At 43.6% G+C, this 27,860-nt stretch overlaps 1 protein-coding gene across 1 annotated transcript in view; it reads right to left on the bottom strand.

Annotated features, from left to right (window-relative positions):
- Positions 1 to 27,860, bottom strand: part of Pigk (phosphatidylinositol glycan anchor biosynthesis class K) — a 79,447-nt gene that overhangs the window by 5,366 nt on the left and 46,221 nt on the right. The window contains exon 10 of the mRNA XM_006989510.4: positions 21,043 to 21,127. Coding sequence (XP_006989572.1) covers positions 21,043 to 21,127 — 85 coding nt within the window. The remainder of the gene's footprint in view (positions 1 to 21,042; positions 21,128 to 27,860) is intronic.

Here is a 27,860-nt window from a genome sequence, read left to right as displayed (position 1 = left end):
AAACTGCCAACCTGCAGAACTATGCCCTCGACAAACAATCAGGGTTTTAGTCACTAATTTGTGGAGTGGTTTATTATGCATCAAAAGCCACGAAAAAAATAACCACAGAGGTGACACTTAGTGAGAGAGGAAAATCTTGGCTCTTAAAGTCATAATAAAAAGACTCCCACTGATCACCTGTAGCTTCAGCTTTCCACAACCAGGTGTACATAACGAGGGCCCGAGGGAACTGACTGATCTCGCTCCACCACCAACTCTTCTAAGATGGGTGAGCTCTGCCAAGATCATCGCTGACCTTCCTAGAGTGAGAAATCTAGTCAGAAGTAAGATCACAAAGCCAAGACCTCAGAATGTCCTGCCTCACTGGACAGTGTTTAAGTCCCAGAATAAAATCCTTGCTCTGTTGTCTCCAGGTACACTTTCTAATGCTTCTCTCCCCACCATATGAAGGCAAGGGGACCCACTGGTGACAGTCAGATGCTGCCCCCTGCTGGAAGAAGAAACGTCTCCCAGACCTCTGCTCCTGACCCTTGGTAAGTAAGCTGACAGTGTGGTTATCATCTAATTAGATAATGATGGATGACTGTTCTCCACTGCCACTTCCAATTCGATGGAGCACTAATTATAGTTTTTCTTTACTGTGAATTTCACTTTTCTGTGATGAGAATATCTACTGTTAAGGTTTTATTAATATCACTCTATTCTCACTGGCCAATCCAGACACAACTCCTGGGAAAGAAAAGTAAACTTTCATTTGAGGCTATTTACACATATAACAAAGTATATAAACTCATCTCAAATAACTATTGAGAAGAGTTCATACTTGAAATATTCTTTTTAAAATCAGTAGCCATCAATCACATCAGTAAAAGTAAGAGAATAAATTTTATTTTCATTTACACTGGCAATTTTAAAACATAAGGCAGATAGGGATGCCTATGGCATGAGATGTCAGGGAAACAATTACATTAGTCTACAGAGAGGGATAAGCTCTGAAGGAAAAAAGGATAATGCTAGCCAATAATGCAGTGTTGACACAAAGCCAGAAAGGTGAACACATGAGAACAGAAACAGGCAACTAAGGTTTACAGGTGAGAGAGGATTGGGAGGGTGTAGTAGAAGGTGGCTATAACCCAGATACATTGTGTTCAGGCATGAAATCACCAAATCGTTTTCACAAACCTCAATGACTAACAACAACAAAGGTTTACCATAGTCCCGTCACCCTCATCTGTGAGAGACAGGTTCCTAGACCCAGCAGATACCTGAGTCCATAGTCAGTACTGAACTCACTTTTCTATACATACATTCTTATCACAAAGTTTAATCAATAAACTACACAGTAATAGATTACTAATATTAATGAAATAAAATGACTGTAACAACTTCCTATAATAAATGTTATATAAATGTAAAAGAAAGAATTTATAGATAGAAGAACTATCACAAATCAATGGGAAGGGAGCACTGTTTTCACATACTCAACACTGAGTTAAATCAACACTAGAAACACCAAAATATACTGTACATGATTTATAGTTAAATATAAATACAGAAGACAAAGGAGATAAAATGTAGAAAAATATGCACAGTAAAGAGATGTATAAGCCCCACTATAATGAATGAAAATAAAGGTATAGAATGAAAATAAATTTCTGAAATATCCACATTTTATGAAGTATAGAAATAAAATTAAAAGGGAAATATGACAGAAAAGGAAATAAAACTCATGAAGTTTTCCTCCAAATTCACAAAGCACAGGGTTTATCAATAAATGAGATGGGAATAAAAGTTTTCACAAAACTATAAAGAGCTAATTCACATTTGAAAACTCTCCCTGTCAGAAAAACAATATGTAAATGTTGTGCTGTTTAAAACTGAACTAGTAAATGTTAATTAACAAGGTCAGCTTTAGCTGTAGACCTTTAAATGTTTTTTCTTCCCCTAGGAATCATAGTAAAGGAACTCAGAAGTGCTGACAAAGGTTTACACCATTTCCAGTCTTCTCTCCTCCATAAACTCCAGCAAACAACCTAAGCAGACTGTGCCCGGGTAGTACACAGCCACCAACATGCCTGCATACAATTTTAATGATTTAAGATTCCTATCCTATGATAAAGAAGTTAAAACAATATGAAAATTAAACATGAAATATGGCCTATAATTCTGTAACAAATATTCAAAAGAAGAGAAATATATTAATACCTTAGTTCTGCTTTTCTGGAAGAAGCAAGATTATAGGTGGGTACTGATCATCTCATATTTATTTGTACTTTTAAGAAAGTCTATGTATAGGGTATGTATATGCATAGTGTATTTATAGGTCTATAAAGGGGTACAAATGTTATGTGAGGCAGGGAAGGGGAATACACAGAAAAACCTGCATTAAGAGTCTCCTGGCTGTGGAAATGGCTCAATGGGTAAAACACTTGCCATGCAAATGTGGGGCCTGGAGTTCGGATCCCCAGAGACCCAAGTGATGCTGGGTGTGCCCACCTGTAACTCCCGCCTCTGAAGGCACAGACAGGAACCCTCAGAGCAAGCTGCTTAGCTAGACTTGACCTACATGTGAGTACTGAGGTAGGAAAGCAATGGAGGATGATTGCCATCAGCCTTGACCTCTACATGCATGAAAACCTATGTGCATGCACACACACGACAGAGAGGTGGTGGGAGAACAAAAGCAGACGCTTCCCTTACTCTCTTCTCACTAGCAGGAGCATTCCACAGCACTCCACTCCAGATATGCTACCTACCAGACAGCAGCCTGGCCCCAGAGTGCACTTCCAGCGTGTGTTCAACGCTATTCCTGCCATAACAATTTTGCTATTTTAATACAAACTATACATGATATTTTAGACATCCTCCAATGATTTTTCCTTACAGCCAAGTGAAGGATCAGTATAATTATTGCATTTTGTAGTACAGCTGTATTTGAAGCAAGCTCATATTAAAATATTTTTTATAATTTCACTTGTATCCATTAAAGCGTTTCCTAAAATGACTGATTTTATATAGTTAAGGTACTCTACTGACTGCTGTTAAATACACTCCTCTTTTGTTTAACCTCTCACAATAACATCTACAATACAAAGGTGAAGGGCTTACATAAAACCACTGTGTGTCAGGAACCGACACTCAGAAGCTTAAGGGCTACCAATTATCAAAATGCCTAGTATTTCCTAGTACAGGGCTAGGTAGCTAAGCAACACTGCACTTAGAACTGTGAACAGCATTCACGCCCCCTTTCGTGTTGCAAGAACATTACCATATAACTTCAAAACACTTGAAGAGAGTACAGATCTCAGTATTAAATTTATGTAAAGAAACAGGATTTTTGAAATTATACATATTTATTGCGAAGCAAAGGGAAAATTACCAAAATTTCACTGAGATCCTTTTCTAAGAATAATGAGAGTTAATTATACTATACTCTAGAGAAACAAAATTATAAAACAAGGTTATCTACCAAGGTTACAGTTACAATTCAGAAAATAATTGGTTTCTACTATCTATTTAATATAGTTTATTAGTATTACTAATATATCTATACCTTTACATTTACCTAACTTATATTCCTTTTTAAAAAATGTTTTAATGTGTGAGTGTTTTGCCTCCCTGTATCTCTGGACACTGCATATACATGCAGTGCCCACAGAGACCCGAAGAGGTTGTTGGATTCCCTGGGACTGGAGCTGCAGACTGCTGTGAGTCACCATGTGGGTCCTCGGAATGGAACCAGGATCCCTGGAAAAGCAGCCAGTGTTCTTAATTGCTGAGCCATCTCTCCAGCCCCATGATTAGTCTTTAAATTATATTCATATGTAAGGAAAACCACAGCAGGCAGGCTTGTAAGACAACCCCACGATTCCCACTCCGTGTAGAGCAATTGGTTCTAGGGCAAGGACGGGGCCTGAGAGCAGGACCCTGTGAGCAGCTGCATCGTAAAGCAAAGAGAAGGATTCTGAGGGGTGACTGACGGTCTCTAATCAAAAGGAAGGCCACTGGGATGAAGTAAAGCCAATGGAAAGAAGGGTCTGACCTATGAGATGGTCTAGATGTCAGACAGAGAAGTCAAAGACACAGACATGTTAGAAGGGGCCTGGATGCTCCCTGGGTATTGGAGACTGAGAGCCACACTGCAGAGTGTGGAGAGAACAGGGAACAGCAGAAGGGCAGAAACCCCTAGACACAGAGCAAGGCCCCGAATCCTTCAGGTGACATGGAGAGCTATCCAGTCAACATGGAAGATGACCCAGGGCTTCTGCATGTCACTGGTTGCTACCCTGACTGAAGCTCCCAAACAGGAGACTCAGATGAGCCAGGACCAGACTCCTGGAAAATGATGGCTGCAAATCACCATTTGTTATAAAGCAATACAAATTAATGGATACACTTGCAGAAAAATAAATTGATAGGAAATAAAACTATCAAATTTGATACTTGTTCTCTGAGACAAACACATAAAAATGAAATGCTCCATTGTGACTTTGTATTTTCCATTCCTACTCTCTGAGATCTTGATCAAATATCATATCCAAGTGTCACAGTCAGTGTTCCACTGCTGTGAAGACACCATGACCAGGACAATTCTCCTAAAGGAAAGCACGGAATTGGGGCTGGCACAGTTCCAGAGGTTTAGCCCATTATCCTCGTGGTGGAGAGCATGATGGTATGCGGGCAGACATGGTAGCTGAGCATTCCATACACAGGCAGCAGGAAAAGAGAGTCACTGGGCCTGGCTTGGGCTTTTGAAATCCCAAAGCCCATCCCCCCAGTCACACTTTCTTCAACAAAGCCATGTGTACTCCAACAAGGCCACACCTCCTAATCGCCCCCAGTAGTGCCACTCCCTGATGACCAAGCATTCAAATACACGAGCCTTTGGGGGTCAGTCTTATTCAAACCACCACAAGAGAAAACTATACATGGAGAGAGGAGGGATTTCGTGAACAAGGAACTTAAAACATACACTTGAAACTGGGTGTAAAGGAAAACATGAACATCTGGGAAGAGAAACAGAATACACAAATAAGACCATGCAAGATTTCCTGAGGTTAAAAATAAGACATATGGCACTCTGGTCAGGGAAGCAGCCCCCGACTCCAGCTGGCACTCTCTGGGAATCCACAAGCCACTCCCAACAGAGAAGCAGATCAGTGCCAACCTCAGCCGTCATCAGAGAAGCTTCCTCCTGCAGCAGATGGGAACAAACACAGAGACCACAGCCAGACACTATGCAGAGAGTGAGAGACTTCACAACACTCCGCCCTAAATGGATACATTCATCAAACCCCTCCCCTCAGGGGTCAGGGAACCCAGGGAAGAGGGGAAAGCATATAAGAGCCAGAAGAAATGGAGAACACCAAGGAAACAAGGTCTCTAAATCAACAGGATCAAAGCTTATTCGAACTCTCAGAGACCAAGGCAGCATGCACATGGCCTGCACCATGCATGGATCTGTACCAAAGGGGACTCTAGAGCTGGAAGGTGAAGTGGACACAGGCCCCCATCCCTAACCAAAAGCTATCTCCAATTGGTAACCACTTGCAAATAAAAATTTAGTGTTCTCCAAGGGAGTCTCCCTGGGGAACCCGAGTACTCTTTGGGGAGGCCACATTCCCAGCAGTAGTGGCCAACAGAAAACATACTCAATGCCATCTTGTTTCTTGTCTCATAACATTGTGTTGGAGCTTTTCCTTGTTTGTTATTTATCTTATTATTTTTATTTTATTTATACATTTTCTTCTCTCTTTTTACCCTATAAGTCCTTTGCATATATATTATGGCTACCAGTTTAGTGTTTTTACGGGGTTCTTGAGTGTGCCAACGAGTGGGTCTCTGTTTTTATATGCCTTCTCTTGGACTCTTTTCCTTCTGTTTGTTTTGTTTTGTACAATTCAGATGTGTTCATTTTTATTTTACCTTGTTATATTACATTTTATTTTATTATTATCCCATAGAAACTTGTTTCTTTTCTAATGAGAGGCAGAAAGGGGGAGGATCTGGATGGAAGGGAAGGGGGGAGAATCTAGAATATTGGGAGGGAAAATTATAATCAGGATAAATTATGTAAGAAAAGAGAATCCATTTCAATAAAGGAAAAAAGCTGTTATCCAAGATGCGACAGTTAGTCTTTTGTCTGTGGAAAAGGGCCTGATAAGCCTTAGTTTTCGAGAAAAGGAGTAAGAACGCACCGCCTTTAACAGTGTGAACAGTTTATACATTCACACAGTATGCACTTTGGTTGGCTGTTTGTTGTCTGTAGTTTACTTTCACAGGAATTTACACTTCCTTCATGAAAAGACTACATACATATAGACGGCACTTACAATGCACATGTGCTTTAAAGAATGCAGTAGGTGGTAAGCACAGACCATTGTGCCATTAAAACATCCTATGAAATGAGAATACACTAGACAGGATCAGCGAACTGCATGTGGGAGGGCGGTATCAGAGAGAGAGGGCCTGTGTGCTGAGGAACGGGCACAGTATTGAGAACCTATCCTGAGCAACAGCACACTTTCAAGAACCCAGCCTAGTGACAGGGCAAACAGTCACATTTGCACACCAATTCCCAAATGCAGAGGAAAAGACCTAAAATTGTGGCTGAAGTTCTTCGATTTCAAATCTGTACACCTAACACCAAGAAAACAGAGAAGACCACACAATGGGACATCAGAATCCATGTGAAAAGTGAGGAGAAAGGACAGGCAGCGAGAAGAAGCAGGGTTGGCGAACTCCAGCCATGACGTATCCCAAGCCTGTAAACCAAGTTCCACTGAATCCCAGCCAAGAGAAAGGATAGCGTCAGAATGTGGAAAACACAGTAAAGCTATTAACTTAGCACTCTAGAGAAAATGGACCAGATGGGAAGTACCTTTCTAGTAAGAGGGACAGAAAAGGGCTGAGCTTCGGGAACTCGGATGACAGACCCGCACTGCAGGAAGGCGGTAGAGGAGCCATTCGGGCAGAAGGCTGAGGTGGACTCCCACACCGGGGAGGAAGGAGGGTGGAAGTGAGACGGGTGCACAAATAAAAATGCTGCCCTTGTTTTAAACACTTAAAATACACAACTGGCTATTTAAAAGCAAACGTTGTGGTGCTCAGAACAGCACAAAGAACAAAGGGCCGGGCATACAGACTTCCTACAGCATACGTGTACCTACAGCATACGTGTACCTACAGCATACAGACTTCCTACAGCATACGTGTACACAATATTATGTGAAGTCGACTGTGGGGCCTGGGGACAGGGCAAGTTGGTGGTGTGCTTGCCTTGTGAGTGCACAGACCTGAGTTCAAGCTCCAAAACCCATGTCACAAAGCTTGGGCTTGTTTTCCCAGCACTGGGGGAGAGGCAAAGACAGGAGGAGCCATGGGGTCTCTGGCTTACTAGCCTAACCTAACTGGCAAGATTCAGGCAAATGGGGAACCCTGTCTCAGAGGAGATGGAGGGCCTTCCTGAAGACACATCTGAAGTTGTCCTCTGGTCTCCATTCACGCACACACGCACACACGCACGCACGCACACAAGAAAATAAAGCAGACTGTGATAGAGTCAGGATGCGCAGTGCAAGTCCAGAGCAGTGAAGTAGATTCACTGATAAAGCACTAGTATAAAACACTAGTGGAAATCAGACGCAGTGCAAACGGCACAATCCAAATCAAAGTGGAGAGACAAGGAAAGAGAAGGAAGAGCGGATGGGGCAAACACAGAGCAGTAAGGCAGGCCCCCCATCCACACAGTTGACACTCACTTAAAGGCAGAGCCTACCCTCGCGAGGAAAGCATGAAACTCAACATTGTATACACAAAGCTCAGGCTCTGAGCCTCAGACAAGCAGAACGGATGAGCGCATGTGACAACACGTTCTCTTGATGCATTATGTGAATGTTTGTGATTACACCCAGTTTAGCAATCAGATACCTACACCAATGGTTTACTATTTCAACCACCCATTTAACAAATACAGTCTGAGTATCTACCACACCAGGCACTGGTTATGCTCCAGGTATAACCAGATCAGATCCTTGAACCTACCTAACAATGCAGTGGAACAGACCAACATGTAAACAGTGACGTGCAAAATACCAGCAGGTAGAAGCAACAGTCCTTCGTAAAAGCCCCCGGGAAGAAGGACTGCAACTACTTTCTTCTCAAAAGGATTTCAGCACTGCTGGGCAGCAAGAAGCTACTAAAAAGAATTTGATACTTAAATTCCCCAAGAAATCTGCAGAGCGTCTCCTCTATTTCACTCTGCTCTCCAGCAGGCATAACAACTTCCTGCCAGTCAAAATGGGCGAGGCGGGGATAGGGGCTAGCCTAGTCTCTCTCTTAATACTTGGGCAGTTATTCAGTCATTCTGAGAACATCGTCACTGTAACTTGTCCTACAGCCTAACAACACAATTTTTTGTTAAAAGAGGAAAGAAAAAGTGTCAGTGTTAGTCCAGAACCAGTATTTGTTGAGTGTCAAGGATGTGCTATGTGCTCCCCATAAATTATCTTGTACCAGTTCTCAATTTAATGTCATTTTACAAATTAAAAAGAAGAAGACTAGAGGCAAAGAAATCATCCAACATGACAAAATGATTATTAGCAAAATTTCCTTTGCACCTAGTCCAGATTCACGCCAAAGGTCTGCTCTTTGAACACTGCAGTAATGTTTCCCTTTAGACACTCCGCGAGCGGAGAGCAGGGAGCCCTTCAAACAGCTGCAGATGGGACAGAATCAGGTTTGGACGTTTATGTTTCACTAGAGTGAAGGCCAGAAAGTACCGGAGACATTAGATAGAAGAAAGACTTTCCAGCAACACCGGAGGGAAAGGAGTGGGCTTTCCTACCTAGACAGGACAGTCTACGACAGCCAAGGAGAGGACAGACCTTACAGACTCTAGAGCCGCCAACGGGGATAGGATTCTCGGGGGAAAAGCAGCATGGTGCACACCATTACTTCATCTTGGCATTTCAAAGCATGAAGAAATTTTCTCACCTTGGTAAAAAAGTCAATTGCCTAAACTACCACAACTCATTTCCCCTGAGAAAAACAAAAACCAAAAACCAAATGTTAAGCATACCACAAGAAACCTAGCACACGTCACAAGTAAAGCTCGCTGCCAGCTGGAGAGCTCCTGAGCGGAAACTAGTCGAGGGGATGTGTCTTAAGTCACTGTAATGGCTTCTGCTACTCTCTAGTTTAAACACAGTTAAACTCCAACTTCCTGGTTTTAGGCAGAATTTTTATAACTTCTTCACTGTGGGTTTCCCAGGAGATCCTCCCAAAGCTTTCAAGTTTTAATGTCTGAATCCTGGGGTATTCTCTTTTGAGATACACAGTCTGCAGAACAAATCACAAAGCCTCCCCCTGTGCTTAAATGAAGCCATTCATGGGAGAAACAATTTAATTTCAGTCAAATTAATTTTTTGGAACTCTATTTGCTTGCATCAAAAAACGATCACAGACTGAATCCCTTTTCATATAAAGTTCAACAAAGCATTTTTAATAAAAGGAGTAACTGTTAGTCACAGCAGTCATTATGAAAGTGTTTAGCATATCTTTACAATAAAAACAAATATTATAATTATTTCTACCCATATTCATAATGGTTCTTCCCATGGACCGAGAGCTTCTCTGTGGGTAACAGTCTGCAACAATGCTCTGATACGGCCCTTTCTATTTCAGTGGTAGCTGAACATGCAAGATAATATTCACAGTAGACCACAACTATTACTTTATTATGTCAGCCAAAATGGCCAGGAGAGAAGCAAACTACAAAGTCTGACAGTTCTAAGATATCAACTGCTGACATTTCAAATAAGCTCCACCACAAGCTTTATAATTTTAATTATAGTACACAGTGCTATTTTGCAGGAAGGGAAAAATTAATTAGCACCTAACCTATCCATTTATAATTATCACCTATTTCTAGCAATGTTATAGGCTGAATAACTACCTAAAGGTTGATGAATGTACTTCATAAGATTAAGATGTCTACTGGCACATCTTACATCAGAAACCCACCAATTCTATGAAATCAAACTATGTGGGCATTAGTTTGTCTTAGGAAATTCAGAGCACTGGAAAGTGTAAAAAGGCGCACACAGAAAACAGGAAAACTGAAAACCCTGATCAGATAAAGCAGCTGAATATAAAGTGAAATGATCCTCAAAAGAAAACCGGGGCTTCTCTAAAAATTACCAGAAATGATGATCAGAGGTGACTGAAAGCAGTGACATATTAACCCTAATGCGATTGGTACAATGAGATGTAAGTGAATCCTGACTGTCAAATTTCTGTAACCAGAGACACTGGACCCTTTTCATATAAAACAGGACTTTTCTATCATTTACCATAAATAATAGCCTCAGCTTTTATCAGGAAGAATGCTCATTCCACCCCACCCCCTTTCGGTGACGGAGAAATGCCCCAGCTACATCACTTCCTTCTGTGGCATGCCAGCAACACCCCCACGGCCAGGGCACGAAGCCAAAGGGAACCATGTTTTACTGCCTCTGGGACCGGGGTTCTGCTCACACGAGGGGAGTCCCGGTGCTCTGTGTTCTCTTTTCCAATACTTCAGGAACAATTTTGATGAATGTGGCGGGTCAAGTTCCTAAAGATGGGCATATAACAACGAAAGCAACTGCTAAAGCATCGACGGACTGGCTTGTTTGCCTTTGGTCACTATTACCTAATTAGACTGCAGGTTACAACCTGTCCACCGGAAGCAGAAGGCAGGAAGCTGTGTTCTGGGTCTGCTTTCTTGACTGGACTTTTCTTTTAGACATTCTTGGTCTAGTGAAGTGCCAGAGAGCCCTGTCTCTGTTTGCTGGGGGTAGAAAATGACCCTCTGCTTCAGTGCTGTTCACTGAGCAAATGTGGCCCACGAGCCAAGACCCCCTCAAACACTGCACATGGTCGCCTCGGTGGTGACAGCACTGGGCTTCTCTGCTAGCTGATGCACTTGGTAAAATGAAGAAAATATTCCTTCTATTTGGCATATTTATAAAATTATAACCAACTGTTAAAAGATCAAAAGTCAATTTATAACTGCCATCATGACTGCACCATGGTTTCTATTAATAAATGAATTAAATTATGAACATTTTAATAAGCCTTTACTGTATCTAAAAGCATATATATATATATATATATATATATATTCTGAGAAGAAGCAGCAAAAATCTGCTGTGAAAGCCTTTTGTCTTGTGACTAAAATGATGGAACTGGAATATAAAGGAGTGAAGTAATTATGACCGAGTATCTAATGTTCAAATCAATGCATGGGGTCAAATGGCTGATACTCATTTGGGATGTTTGCTTTATAAACGTGACAAACTCTTAAGTAACTTGTGGAAGAAATGTATATTTCACTAGCTGTTTTTGTTACTTAATGTTTTAGCTGTGTGTCACTAATTTTCAAATATCCAGGGTCCACTCAGGTAAGTTAATGATCTGAGATTTTTGACATTCATTTCTCTGACAACTTGGATATCCCACTTGCCATGAGAATGCACACAGTTGTGGGGACAGACGATCAGTACAGGCACTCTGCAATGAGTCATGAGTCACAGCTTCAACATTCTCTTGATGGGCGGTTTTATGGAGAGAGACGGTGTCTTTGGACAACCGGACACAAGCAGAGGGTGTGCTGCCCGGACCGCTCACCGAATCTGTGAAACCCCATGACCATTCAACTGCCGTGACTGAACACTGACTCCTGGAACAGTACTGGGTAATCCAAACGCCAGCGAGTCATCCACAGGTGAAATTCTAAGTGAGCAAGGCTCTTCAGCGCCTTCATCCCTTATCAATTCTTTGGCACCTCCCCCATGACTGATTCTATTTGTCTGTTAGGGTGGAGAAGGAAACCAGGCATAGGTCTTCTAGAGTGGCTCTGTTTAGCCAGGCTTTCAAATAAATGAATCCTCATCCGCTGAAGAATGCAGAGAGAATTCTACCAAAACGTGCTTTCAGTTAACTGTCCCGGGAACTACACCTGCTTACAATTCACAACGGCCTGATTTTCTGAGGGAAAGACTTGTTTGAAAACAATTATAAGTGTTGATCGGGAGGGAGCACTACATAGTAGTCAAGAACACTGACTCTGGAGTCACATGACCCGGACCCAAGCCTGACTTTGCTGTTTATAAGACCTCAAGCAGACTACTAAAGTGACTTTACTTACATGTAACTGAACCTTCTTTAATGGTACTATTTATTTTCTGATGGTGAGGAGGAGAAGAGAAGGAACAGCAAGCAGAAGGGGGAGAAACAGGAGGAAGAGGAGGAGGAGGAGGCGGTGGTGGTGGTGGTGGTGGTGGCGATTATCTACTGCACAAAAGAAATGGGGTAGAAGATGTAAATGAGACACTTCCAGGTAGACTATGGGGGAATTAAAAGCTAACTGTAGATGAACATCGAGGAAGGAGGAGAGAAAGGAAGGAAGGCAGAGAAGAGGAAAAGAGAACTCTACTCTTTCTTCATTAATATCAACTATTCTTATTTTTTTCAATCATTACAAATTTAGTGGAAACAGGAATGCCTTTTGTTCTAGAAAACTTAAAAAAAAGTAGGTGAGGCTCCAAATTTTATTTATTTTTGGTTTTTCAAGACAGGGTTTCTCTGTGTAGCTCTGGTTGTCCTGGAACTCACTCTGTAGACCAGGCTGGCCTCGAACTCACAGAGATCTGCCTGGCTCTGCTGGGATTAAAGGTGTGCACCACTACCGCCGAGTTCAAATTTTAATTTTTAATAAAAATAACACATGAAAGAGATATGATGACAAATTTATGGACAAACTAAAAAAATTTTAGAACTGCATCAGGTTGATGAGACACCACTACTGAAACCTGGATTACTATCTCCAGAACTGTTACGGCTCATTTATTCTAGGGAAGCAACACTGTCAGGAATGGGCACCGGGCTCCGACATGGAGGAGGGAGTAAAAACTCCTGTCTGGTGTTCACGAGCAGTACACAGGCATGAGTCTGTGATTTCAATGAAAAGAAACGATCCGTGTATTATTTTTCACTCCACTTCAGTGTTTAAGCTGCATGGCTAGGAAGAGTCTGCAAGATTACAGAGCAATCCAAGCCCATCCCAGACAGCGTGAGTGATATGGATTTGGTTCCCTTTTGATGAGTTTCCAGACATCAATAATTCAAGAGACACACTTCAAAAAGAAGGTACGAGAGACCTGCAACTCGAGGCATTTCAGTCAACCTTTAGCAGAGTTTAGCTCCAGTGTGGGAGGCTTCACTGGAATAGAAGAAAACATTAAAATACCAAAATAGCTACAGCAGAATAAAATAAAGAACAAAGAGGAACAGAAGGTCTGAAAATCTGCCCTTATCCGTGTCATATAATGGCAGGAGCTAGAACTGCAGAGTTCACTGCACTGTGTGACACAGACAAGGAAGAGACTGAACTACACATTTAAAATCTTATTATTGTCTGTGTGTGCAGACACACATGTGCAGGCGCACACACAACCAGCTGCCAGAGAATAACTTTTGGAAGTCAGTTCTCTCTTTCCACCATGGGTTTGGGGAATCCAACAGACCACCAGGCTTCAGGGGCAAGCTCTTTTGACTACTGAGTCACTGCTCTGGTCCCTAGTTTAGAACGACAAGATTGAGAAGCTGGGTTATAAAATGAAAGATTCTATGGGCAGACACTGGAAGGAATTCCCTGTACCAGCCCTGTATCTGCGTGGTTCTGCCCTCCGTGCAGGGAGCCAATTCAGAGAGAGGGTGTCCAGACTAAGCAGTGCTACCTACAGCCAGTGTTAAATATCCTGTGGTGTCAGGAGCAGTTCTGTCCCCACAGAGTGTCGGCAGATGCCCAGGACACTGAACTAAGTATGCTGGGAAGACCCTTGTCTGAGGAGAACTAACACGCACTACTCTGACCAAAATACAGGATCTGTAGGAAGCTATCCTGAGGTGCTAGGATACGGACAAAGCACAGGAGGGGAGGTGTCAGGTACTGTCCACAGTGGGGTGATCGGGTCCCCGACATGGAACGTCCGATATGCTGTGCTCGCTTCAGTCTCTGGGTCCTCATAACAGCACAGAACCCACCACTTAGTAAAAGGACCCAAATCAAGGGAGAGATTACCTTAGCACCTGGAGTCTCGGCATCACCTCTGGACATCTCAACCCTCCCACATATGCATCGAGCCTTTAATGACGCTGTTTCAACCACATGGGCACATCCATGGTTAATACAGGTACACTGGGGCAGCCATGCTGGGGCGGCTACCATTCTCAGGTGGAAGGAACAGTCAGCAGAAACAAAGCTTCAATTCAGTCCACAGTAGTCACTGACTCGTGCCACACCTTCCTGGCACTCACAGTACAGTGGACCAGTCCTGCTATGGACTGAGATCACAGACACTGATCAAACAAGCCACTGAAGGAGTGTTACACCTACGTGATGACCGAGATCACAGATTACACCTACGTGATGACCGAGATCACAGATCACACCTGTGTAATGACCGAGAGCACAGATTACACCTACGTGATGACTGCATGAGCTAACTGAACTGCAAAATATACTTGAATGCAGCTTTCACTCATAACATCATTTCACTACCCCTTCCTATGCAATAGAAGACAATTTAAAGGTCCCTCAGTATTGTCAAGGTCAATAGATAATTTATCATCTTTCCACAAATCTCAGGCCCTTGCTGAAAGACAGTTTATGTGGAGCCAAATGAGACTGACCAAGTCCTGGGTCACTGCAAGCTCCATGTTCCACTCTGATAGTCACTCCATGAGGGTTCCTTTAGTGGAAGCAGCAGGCGCGTGGGTCATGGTGAGGTGGGTAATCTCTGACATAGGCCCTGTCAGATGCTGTCCAATAACGTTCCTAGCTTCAGGGTTATTGTATGCTAGAGGTCTGTTAGACTATTACTTCCCAGAGGGTTTCTTCACAGTCCCAGGGCAGTAGGTCAGACACAGATGGGCAATGAATGGCTAGTAAGAGAGCCAAACACAGCCAAGATAATCCAGCTCTAGATCTGCAACACCCCAGCCTCCCACAATAACTTCAGTCATGCAGCCTTTGCAGAACATTTGATGTAGGTGTGGGTTCTTCAGAGCATGGGACCTCTAGTTCATAACTTCATCCAGGTCACCAGGAAACCCACCAATCCCAGCCGTATGTGTCCTGTTCATAGGGGCCGTCATCATCCTGGTATTTGTGCCACCGTCTATATCTAAAAAACACTGGGCCAAATATCTTAGTGTGTGTGAGGAATACTTAAAATTGGTTCCTCTACAAAAATTAACGGGCATGCTCCACTGGATGAAACTAAAGAAAGGTTCACCTAACAGTAGGCTTGGACACTCACTCAGCACAGACTTGTCATTTCTGAAATACTTTATTCCCAAGTTAGTTTTTTTAAGAAGTTGCATTTGAGATGAATAGATATTCCTAATTACAAAGATAGTTCTCTTTTTGAAGACTTTTATGTCTGACTAATTTTCAAATCACTAATTGTCATTATTTTATAATTAATAAGCTCTACATGGTGCTAATCAACTTTTCATGCTCACAAATTAAAGTGAAACAAACCTATTAACTGCCAAAAATGTTATCTAGCTCATTTGTCAGTGATTGCATTTACAAAGAAAATAGCATTTACATTCAATAAAATACCATATTATGTTCATAAATTTTAAATCTTAATTCAAAATCCACACTACCTTTTAAAAAGTGGTTTGATTTTCAAACCAGCACCTGCAGGACAACTATGAAGTTTACTTAAACACGAAACACACCCACTCCTCTCGCTAATGTCCCAACAATGGGCTTTCTTCTTGTAAACAGAACAAGTGACAGTCCCTGAACAGAGAATGTCAACATCGGCACACAGGGTCAGAGACTACTTTCTCTGTCCATACTTTCCTGCTGTTTCTCCATAATGTCCATGCACTGTGAGCTTACCAAATTCCTAAAGGGTTTGTGCTTTACAGAGCAATGTCCCTTCACCAGCAACTCCAATTCCTATTTCCCAAAGTACCACCAGACTGTTAGCATATGAACGCTACAGTTTGCAAGCTCTCTCACAAATGTTGATAAACACCACCACTGTTGGCTACGAAAGTACCACAGCAAGATTGGCATAAGGCCCTTGGTGGCTGGAGAGGTCCCTTAAGCCCGTGCATGACTCAGTCGGTGGGAAAGAAGCCTGAAAGCAGTAAGCAGTGGGCACCAAGCATGCGGTGTTGCTATGCGTTCAACATGCTGTTTAATTCCTCAACAAGAGTTCTCACAAAACACTTACTCCCTCAACAGCATTTAGGAAGACAGGGAAGTGGTGGGTTTAAAGTCTCAGACAGAAGGAAATGTGGAGAGGGAAGGAAGAGAAGTGAGAAGCCTGAAGATAGAGGGGCAGCCATCGCCAGCCAACAGCAGCAAGGGGGCTCTTCCTCATCTCTGCTGCAAAAGCTGCTGTGATGAAATACTCAAAAGCATTTATTCCGGCCCAGAATCCAGGTACCCAGCATTACTGGGGAGAAGTCACAGCAGGGAGCTGCAGGCAGCTGGTCACATGGTATCTACAGTCAGGGCTACTGCTCACTTCCATTTCTCTACTTAGAGAGCCTAGGATCCCATCCAGAGAATGTCAGGCAGGATGACCCCAACAGGCACGCCAGAGGTCCATCTCCCAGATGATTCTTGATTCCACCATGACACTCCAGTTACCTACACTACTCACTACCTTCACCAGCTACGCAACCACAGACAGAGAAATGACAAGTATTTCCAGATGTGCTGTGCATACTGCATCAGTGGTTACCAGGACTAAGCCATGTCTAACGGTGCATGTCAGCAGGAGAGACACCGAATCTCGTGTGCTGTGAAGCTGTGTCAGCCATACCTTATTACCTGCACTGTGACCCATCATCCTAGAAAGAGCAGAAAAGAGATGGAGAAGAGTCAGGGCTTAAGTGACTTCATCTACAAGCAGCTAGATTAAACTTTCTGAGGGCAGAAACAGAGAGAAAGAAAAGAGCATGTAGTTGATAAAAAAAATAAAATTCAATTATTTAAGAAAGAGAAAGACAAAGAAAACCCCATTTGCTCTACTGAGTTCTGGATCTGAAAGTCCTGTCTCCTACGTCAGCGTATGTGTATTGTAGCGTGTGTTCCCAGAGTGCCATGGCCACAATGTGTGTTCCCAGTGTGATGTCGTCCCAGTGAGTGTTACAGTGTGTGTTCCCAATGTGCCTTGGCCACAGTGAGTGTGTAATGTGTGTTCCCAGTGTGCCATGGACTGGTGAGTGTGGGGCAGGCACATCACTGCACAGGGTCTCATGAGCACATCACTTATGAAGTTACTTGGTGGCATTCAAGAAGGGCAGCAGAGGGTCACATACCTTGTTTCCTGGCATCTCTGCAAGAAACTGGTGCTTTTAACTTTTCAAATATCTGTATTAAATACATAAATACACCACAGCATTCACCTATTTAAATTCAGTGGTTTATAGAGCTGTGCAGTAATCACCATTATGTTTAGAATATTTCTATTACTCCAAAAGAGAAACCCTATGTCCAGGGAACATCATGCCCTGCCCCAGATCTACAGATACGGCGTTGCTGGACATTCTGTCTGACCTCTTTCACAGTATGACGTTCACACCTGATGAGGTGGATCCATGCCACGGGTAATATGCACCTCAGTCCTTTTTTATATTGCTCAATACTATTCTTCTTTTTGGGTATGCTGTATTCTGTTGACCTGATCACCCAGCTGTTCTGTGTTTGGGCTGTTTCTACCTACCATTTATTCATAGGCTGCTGCTGCAATGAACATCTGTCTCTGTATGGATCCTTGTCCTTAAGTCTCTTGGGCCTATGCCAATGCTGGAATCACTGGGTCATATGATAACTATGCTTAACCTTCTCAGAAACTGTCAAACTGAGTTCAAAAGTGTGATGTTAGCCAGGTGGCGGTGGCACATGCCTTTAATCCCAGCACTCGGGAGGTAAAGTCAGGCAGATCTCTGTGAGTTTGAGGCCAACCTGGTCTACAGAGCAAGATTCAGGACAGGTACCAAAACTACAGGGAGAAACCATGTCTCGAGGGGAAAAAAAAAAGTGTGGTTTTATTTTATTTGTATGTGGGAGTATGTGTATCCATGGGTACATGTGACTTTATTTTATTTGTGTGTGGGGTCGGGGGTCGGGGGTCTGTGTGTCCATGGGTACACTCACAGAGGCCAGAAGAGGACACCGGGTTTCTTGCCTGTCACTCTGCCTCACTCTCCTGAAATGGGGTGTCTCTACACTGGTGCCCAGCAAATCCCTGAGGTGCTGAGGTGGGATTTGAAATCTGTCCTCATACTTGGGAATCGAGGATTGTTATGCACAGCACCATCTCCTCAGCCCTCCTCCCAAACAGGCCTCTAGTCTGGCCATCTGATGGGCACTAACCACTCTGACTGAATTCACAGAGTGCACTCTTGGCATCTGCGGCTCTTTCATTCACTGCCCACTGCACTGAGATGGCATTCAGTCTCTAAGGAACTCTCAAGAGTTCTTGTATATTGTTCAATTGACTCTCCTCTCCTCCTTCAACGTTGCTGGGGCACGGAGGTGCTGTGCCCACACAGCAAACTCTCTCTACTGAGTCACATCCCCAGCAACTCACTGTGAGGCCCTCTTAAAAGCATTTGTCTTCTAAGCTGGTGGCCCCTTATGTCATGGAAAATATTCTACATTTATGGTTTCAGTTTTGCTGGACGCTAAGGGTCTGTTAGACTATTACTTCCCAGAGGGTTTCTTCACAGTCCCAGGGCAGTAGGTCAGACACAGATGGGCAATGAATGGCTAGTAAGAGAGCCAAACACAGCCAAGATAATCCAGCTCTAGATCTGCAACACCCCAGCCTCCCACAATAACTTCAGTCATGCAGCCTTTGCAGAACATTTGATGTAGGTGTGGGTTCTTCAGAGCATGGGACCTCTAGTTCATAACTTCATCCAGGTCACCAGGAAACCCACCAATCCCAGCCTGTGTCCTGTTCATAGGGGCCGTCATCATCCTGGTATCTGTGCCATGTCTATATCTAGAAAAGCTCCATGGGATCAGACACCCTCTTCTGACCGGTACTCACGTGCACATACTCACACACAGACACACAGGGACATAAATATAATCAAGAATAATAAAATCTTTTTAAAAACTCTAAGACAAATTGTGGAATATTCCTTTACACTGTGTGAATATATGTTGACAGAGAGGAAGCAAGACATGCTACAGAGGTAAATGCTACGCGTCTCGTGGCAGAATGTAGATTAAAAGAAATGGGTTCATTGAAATTGTAAGAGCTAGTTCCTAATAAGCTGAGCAATTACAATTAATATTAAGTTTCCATGTCGATTACTTAGGAACTGTGGGCAGGGAAGAAAAGTCCGCCTACATCAAGTGACCCCTTCCTAAGTGAACCTGCCGGAGAGTGCAAGTCGGCCGTTTCTGTTACAGAGCTGCCACAAAAGGAAAAGCGAGGTAGGACGGCACGTCTGCTGCTGACAGGGCCTTTCCTGCCTCCACCTTAACTTACAAAAATTAACTCCTACCATGCAAAATTTCTTAAAAATTGAGATTTTTATGATAGATCATTCAGATTTTTAATTATACTGTTTATAATTTATTGTTCAATCAATACCATCTCTCTTATACTAGAAAAAACCCACAACCTAAAATTTTCTCCTGGGTCAAATGGTTTACCTTGAACTCAAACAGTGTTTAACTACAAAACAGTGGTTACAGAAAGCGGACAATTTACTGGTTCCTTCACATTATAAAAACATTTCTGACATTTCAAGTGGTCAGCCGCCTTAAAGGTTAATTCCTGCTTCTGTGGTCAGGTTTTATTCCAGGTGACCGGCTCTGGGCAGATCCTGTTTACCTATTCCGAGCGAAGCACACTGTTTCAGTGTGCACTCTCACTGTAAGAACGTATTGACTTGCTGTCTCCTCTGCAGGTTAATTCATTTATGCTGAGAGTCAGGCATGAAGACAGAATTTTAAATGTGACATTTGCAGACTGTTAGGTCACTTAAGCTCTGTCAACCTGGGAATCCCTGACATATAAACTGGACTTGATTACCATATACAGATGAGCACCCCAGGGGGGCAGATTTCTAACCATTTTTAAGATTCATGCAGAATTTTAAAACTGAATTTTATCTATATATTGGAATTTTTTCAATTAAAAGCCTCTTTCCTTTAAATAAACTCAAACTGGCACTATTAACAACCCACAGACACTAAACCAAAATTCCCAATTGAACAAACAATACTGGAAAAACTCCTAGTAATGATATCCACAGCAACTCTGAGGAGTCCTGACACTCAAGGCTGCTTGGTGTTTCCACCAATCTCTAGGAGCTGAAGAATCTTCTAGGTCTACATGCCAGTCAACAGCTGTTGAAAGTCATTTGCTTCTGGCCTAGGCAGGCAGATGGTCTCTGCTGTCACAACCACAGTACAAAATCTAAGCTTTGTGCTAACAACTCTGTCTTCTCTCAGATGATCACGACATAGAAGGATGACAGTCGTTATAACTGGAAATGAACAAAATGCCCACGTGGCATTGAGAATTACACCTCACAACAGTTGATGGTGGGGAGGTTGAAGAGAGCAGGGGAGACATGTTCCCGTCCTTAGCCGCTCTACGAAATGACACTAATGGCTCATTGTGAGCTTTCTCCTTGTGAACAAAGACCACAGACAGTGGTTTAAAATGACGTTTTCTGACATTTAGGAATGTGTAGGAGGTCATTTTGATTACCCCGAGTCTTAGGTCTTATGTAAGAGCTACAGCATGACACCCTAAGTCGTCTTCGGGACTGGGTTTCAGGTGGGGATGTTCACTGTTAGGGCAAAGCCCAAGCAGGAAGAAGGGGTCCACAATGCCGTTTACCCGGAACACACTGATTCTGAAAAACCTAATGAAAGCAATTACCTTCTGAGAGTACAAATCTTGTTTCTTTCAAAAGAATCAAACGGAGACAAACCTGGTGTATTATCTGAGCCACTGGGAGCTGCTCAGCATACTTGAGAGGTTCTGTGAGCTCCTCCACCGTCCTGTCTTCCTCATAACTGGAAAGCAATCAGAAGACACATCAGACAGGTGCCCATGGCGAACAGCAGATAACTACGTAACTCTGAAATGTGCTTATCACAGACCTACCGTAACTTGTGGAAATAATACTGATTAATAATTTGGGGTAAACTACCCAATAAAATGACCCCGATTTAAACCATGAATGCATTCATACTACATGTAATTGTGTGATGAAATTAGCTGGCATCATTTACTGTCCACGTCTCCCACTTTCACTCAAGAATTAACACTTAAGAACCCTGTTCACAGGGCTGGAGAGACGACTCAGAGGTTAAGGACACCGGTTGTTCTTCCAGAGGTCCTGAGTTCAATTCCCAGCAACCACACGATGGCTCACCACCATCTGTAGTGAGATCTAGTGCCCTCTTATGGCCTGCAAGTATACATACTGTATACATAATAAGTAAATAAATCTTTTAAAAATAACAATTAAAAAAAAGAGCCCTGTTCATGAGGGCTGGCTTCTCAGCATGGCATCCCTGTCTTTTTAACCATTCGTGTGCATCATTCCACTGGCCCTGCTCCTCCAGGTCTTGGCTCCTGCCTGTGATTACTCCTGTCTGTCTGACCAACCTCCAATCCTGCCGTCTGTCTGCTCACTCCTTCTAAATGTATGAATTTGTTTAAAAGACCCAGCTACATTGTTTTCACTTCTTCAAAGAGAAAACTATGTGGTGTGCTTCTCCATTTACCCAGTGCTTACCTTCTATCTCAGTAAGTGGGAAATAAGCCCCACTTTAAATTCTAAATTTAAAATTATATACAAAATTCACACAACACATGCTAATACAGTATGAACTACAAGATGCAGACAGACAGATTTCCTTTAGGTTTCAGAATGTTTTTCTTAGTATTTTTAGTTAGCATACAGAGTCCTGAGCTTCATGGTGACACTTCATACATGTATCATCATTTTCCTTTGTTTCGGCCCGCACTACCCTTCACCCATCCCCAACCCCTTGCTCCCACGGAGTCTCTTTTTTGCTTTCAGGTACATATATTCCATCACTCTCGTCACCTCCTGTTTCCTGGAAATCATAAATTTTAAAGAGAAAAAAATCTTCCCAAGTAGTCTAATAAATTTTTTTTTAAATTATTGACCATCTCAGAAATAAATACTGAATTTTAGACAGTAAGATGTAACTGCAAGGAACCATTCTTTTACCCCCTTTCCAGTGAATTCTACATCACTGTACCAAAATTAGATTTTAAATCCCTAAACTTTGACTTTTCCTGGAAAACATAGGGGATAAGCTTGGCCTAAGATTCAAGGACACAACGATGAGGATTATGGAGTCTTTCCCAAGAGGGAGGCTGATGAGCAAGCCAACACAAACATCTGCCCAAGACTAAGGAGCACCCAGAGTAAAGACAGTTGACTTAGTCCAGGAATGCCAAAGATTCCAGTGCTGGTTAGGGAGAGGCAGGTCACTGCCAGAAGTCGGGTGGGGGTGGGGGTGAGAATGGGGGGAGAGTAGGCGGTCACTGCCAGAAGTCGGGTGGGGGTGGGGGTGGGGGGAGAGTAGGCGGTCACTGCTAGAAGTCGGGTGGGGGTGAGAATGGGGGGAGAGTAGGCAGTCACTGCTAGAAGTCGGGTGGGGGTGAGAATGGGGGGAGAGTAGGCGGTCACTGCTAGAAGTCGGGTGGGGTGGGGGGAGAGTAGGCGGTCACTGCCAGAAGTCGGGTGGGGTGGGGGTGGGGGGAGAGTAGGCGGTCACTGCCAGAAGTCGGGTGGGGGTGGGGTGGGGGGAGAGTAGGCAGTCACTGCTAGAAGTCGGGTGGGGGTGGGGTGGGGGGAGAGTAGGCAGTCACTGCCAGAAGTCGGGTGGGGGTGGGGTGGGGGTGGGGGGAGAGTAGGCAGTCACTGCCAGAAGTCGGGTGGTGGGAATGCAGGTAGGGGGGCTGGGGGGTGGTTCTGGCTCATGGGTAGAGTTTCCTAAAACTCTGAAATGTCTAAAGGAAAAAGCAGGGAAAACACTCACGATACTGGCAAAGGCCAAGACTTCCTGAGTGTGCTCCTGTTGCTGAGTAAATCTGGCCAATGAACGACAAATGGACAGTCGTGAAATTAAAAAACTACCATTCAGCAAAAGAAACAGTCAGGTGAAGAGGCAGGCTCCAGAACAGAAGAGAACCTTTGCCAACTATGCATCTAACAGAGGATTAATATCCAAAACATATGAAAACTCAAAAACCTAAACAGGCTAAAGAATGGAACAGAGTCCTCAAAAGAAGCACAAATGGCCAACAAATACTGTGTGACATGCTCAGTGTCCTTAGCCACCAGAGAAACACTAGTTAAATCACTGGGTTCCATCTACACCAAGAAGCGGCTAACATCAAGACAGCAGCTGCTGCTATGGTGTCGGTGGGCCTGTAACTCCTACAGCTACCAGGGAATCAGTGTGGAGGTTTCTTAAAAACAATCACTAGAATGTCCATATGACCCACCTACACCACTCCTGGGCACATACCTGCACATTCATGTTCATCGCTGTTCTACTCACAGTAGCAAAGAAAGACAGTCAGCCCAGACACCATTTACTGAAGGATGGATAGTGAGAATGTGGTACCAATTCACAATGGAATTTAATTCATCCATTAATGAAATAATGGGGCTTTCGGAAAAATGGACGAAACTGAAAAATGTCCTACCCCGCTCTCTCATACATGAGTTCTAGCTATTTTTATATGCATACATTTGTATCAGAGAGAATGTGTTGGAGCCCACAAAAGTAAAAGGCGATCCAGGACAGAAAAAAAGATTCTTCAAGTCAGGGCACAGCAGAACACGCGACCTAAAACGGGAAGCAGGACAGTGTGGAGGCTTGCTCGGTGAGCAGCAGGCACATGGAAGGCACAGAAGACAGGAGGGATGCCAACCACAGTGGTATAAACTGGTGTTTCGATGAGCTAGTCAAAGAACAATTAAATACTCTGAGTGGAGGTGGTCTGGGGGTGAATAAAGCTCCCGCCGCTTTGTAAACACAACTCTAGGGCCAGTGGCAGGCTACTTCTCAGGACTTGTGACCACGGACACTCCCAAGGACTCTGAACTACACAGGTCATAGCTCTTGGCTGCCCACCATAACTAGTAGGGAAGACTACCACTAAACATACACAGGCTTTGGCCAGGAGACATGGGCAAGCTAGAGCTGCTCTGGAAACCTCCCCCTGCTGACCAGCCTGATACTGCCAGACGGTGCCACGCAGCTTCGCTCAGGGTTCAACACTGACCGGTCAGGCACTCTGGGAGGGCCGCTGCAATAGCGCAAGCCTGGCTGGAGCTTAGAACTCACTTCCTTCTGGTGCTAGACACAAGTAAAATCCTGTTCCCTTCTACGGGGCCATGTTCACACCACAGGCTTGGTCAGAGAAGCTTCTCTTTCCGGTGGTCAGCGGTGACTGCACAGACTCAGAACGGGTCAGAGGACAGAGAATAAGTGACAGCTTGGATGGGCCATCTATAACAGCCCTCCAAAGGGTGGGGACACTGTGGAAGATGAAGCAGAGAAGGGGAGAGTCTGTGGAGGTGGGAGCAACCGTGTGGGAGGCCGACTCCAGTCACAGCATGGCAGGCACTGCAGGGTCAAACTCACACAGCTGCGATGACTGCAGCAGGGTCACAAAGCTGCCCCTGTGACACCCTGCCAGGGACAGGCAAGGCTTGGCGGAGACCCCACCCCACCCCTGCCTGGGACTTACAGGCGGCTAAAGGTTGATGGGAAGAAGAGATACTTTTGCAGTCGTGTGGCAATTTTCTGCTTTTTAAATTTTTCCCACTGAACTATCTGAAAGTTGAAGCATCCTGACAGTTCCCGTCTGAATGTCCCAACACTTCTCTGTCAGCGATCTATTTGAACATAATGTCAGCGTCCTTTCAAAGATACTCGGTGTATGATGCACACTGAAGCTCAGGTACCACATGATGGGACTGCTTCATTAGTTCACTGATGTCTTGTAGCTAAAACAACTGCTCCTGTACTTCCTGGAAATACTTGTTTTCTTCCACACATGCACTGCTTCCAGGAACCAGCTGGGTGCTCTTTCCAATTCGACGGCCTTCACTTGAATGCACCTCTAACTTGAACTACTTCGGTACTGTTCTTTCTTAGTGGAGGCCCAGGTGGCCTTCTCCTCCCTCTTTATGGACAAACCCTGAGGGTTGGTAGGCTAACCATTTCTCTCAAGTACACAAGAGACAGGACCTTTCCACTCAGAAATTCCGTTCAGCTCTGAGAAGTTGTCCGTTGCAGTTTTTAATGTTATTTCTCTTTATTCTCCATGGCTGTCTACTTTAAGCATTAACTAAATATAACGGAGCTTCTCCACGCTTCCTTTCCCTCTTTCCCCTCATGGTTCAGTGTTACCTTCTTGTCTCTTTTATTTCTAGTCCTTCTTCCCCTCACTGAACTTCTGGTAATAGAGACCTTCCCTTGGGTACCTTGTAATTTGGTTTTCGCATCTAAGGTGATGTTTATCTTTTTTGTCAATTTCTTCCCAGAGTTGAGTCAGGTTCTCTTTCAGACATTCCTGTTGTTCTCTTTCAGTCCTGACTTTTTAACTGACTGGCCCTGGGTGCTCTTTCACAACACAGACACTTGTTTCATATGTTGTTCATATTCCAGGGTGGCCATCTGGCCTTCCTATGTTTTTCCTTTTATTATCTTTCCATCCCCCCCCCCCCCCCCGCCGTGTTCATGTATGCGCAGGTGCATGTATGTGATATGTGTGCACGTGTGGAGACCTCAAGTGGCATTCGCAGGCGCTGTCCAGCTTGTTTTGGGGACAGCCTCTCGCTGGCCTGGGTTTTACTGAGGACTCAGACTGGCTGGCCAGTGAACCCCACAGGTTTGCCTGTATCTGCCTCACCAATGCTGGATTACAAGCACCACCCCAGCTTCATTACGAGGGTCCCGGGGATTGAACTCAGGCACTTAGTGCATGACAAGCACTTTAGTGACCCCGCCATCTCTTCAACCCTTCCCTCTAGTTTTGTTTTCATTCACTGAAGGAGTCTCCATATATAACAAGATGTATATAAATTATACATTATATATAATTTAATAAGGTCTGATCTCAATTTTTAATTTTATTCTTGTATTAACTTTGTCCATTTTCTGGATTCTGTTTTTGTTGAGGATTATTTATATTAGCTTTCTTGAGATTAGTAATGGCAATTTATCTGGAGTTGGAGGAAGAGAGAGGAACTAGCTTACAAGGATTCTCAGCTCCAGAGCGCCCTCTTCTGTAGACACAGTGGACTGCAGCTTCTTTAATAAGGTATTGAATGTCCCAGGGTGGGACACAGTGCTATTTTTAAATGCTCCCTTGTTTCCATAAAGCCTCTCCTCACCTTCAAGTGCCTTCTTCTTTCCCTCCACATCTAACACTCCAATGACACTGTGTCTCCACCCTCCTCCTCGCCATGTCTTCTGTTCCCACAGAATCACCGCTTTCCTAAGAGTGATACATGCACCACACAAGCTCTCTAATTAATGTTTATGACTCTGAGAAAACCACAGGTGCTCATTTCAACTTACAGATGGCTGAAAACCCAAAAGACCTATTTTTTTCCTCTTACAAATCATTTAAGTTCTCTTTCTTAAAGTCATTCCTTTTATTTAACATTTTGAGAGATCTTAGGTTGTGGGATATTTGCACACTGTGTGAAGATGTATTGCTGTGGTTGGTGTAATAAAAAACGGAACGGCCAACAGCTGAGCAGGAGGTGTAGGTGGGACTTGTGGGGAGAGAGGGGAGAGGAGGAGGAAGCTAGGCCTGCAATGATAGGAGACATGGAGGAAGCAGGATGGGCAGTATGTGGCAGGACGAAGATGAATAGAAATGGGTTAACTGAAGTTACAAGAACTAGTCAGGAACAAGTTTAAGCTAAGGCCAGGCTTTCATAATTAATAATAAGTCTCCGTGTTGTTATTTGTGAACCGGAGGCCCAAAGGAAAACTCAACTACATCCTACACACTAGGCTCCTCCAAAGGTCATCCTTTCCATGTTCTCTTTGGAGGACCCTTCACTAAGATCTACTGACACGTTTCATAAAGGAGGACGCCTGCAGAGAAAGGCTGTGCCCTTCTTATGTACGGTTCTGTGTCTGAACAGCAATGTCCTTCAGATACAAGACAAGTAGAGTCTGTTTACTCATGAAATTGATTAAAAATACTCTGTGCAGATAAAGAAAACAGCAGGCACATGAGACGCTCGTGAAATCAGTTTATAATTCCCATCTTTTATGTCCTGGTTTTCTCTTTCCTAGATGTCCAGTGACCACAAAAATCTTCCTTACTGTGCTACCCAAGCGCTTCTAGAACAAAACTCTAGAATCATTTACAGTGCCCATACACACAAGGTCAGCTCTGACTCAGAAAGAGTAAACTGGCTTCCATAATGCCAGCTGAAATCCAATTATTCATGTACACAATGGCATAACTTATTGGGCAGTAAAGGCCAAAGCGTTCTTCTAAGGATTGAAAATAACTGTAAGAACAGGAAAGCAGAGATGTTGTGCTATGATAGATACTAAAAATAAAATCAATAAATAATTCAAAACACATTATCTCGAGTAACCCAAGGACATTAGGAAGAAACTCCATAAACAGACCCCAAACCCAATGCTTAGTATAACCCCTTGAACAAAACAGCACAAAACAATGACTTGAAACTAAAATATATACTAGAGAAAGCAAATT

This window comes from Peromyscus maniculatus, chromosome 6 (assembly GCF_049852395.1).
Source record: "Peromyscus maniculatus bairdii isolate BWxNUB_F1_BW_parent chromosome 6, HU_Pman_BW_mat_3.1, whole genome shotgun sequence".
NCBI lineage: Eukaryota > Metazoa > Chordata > Mammalia > Rodentia > Cricetidae > Peromyscus > Peromyscus maniculatus.
Note: the sequence above shows the minus strand (reverse complement) of the source record. Positions and strands in the feature narration are given on the sequence as shown.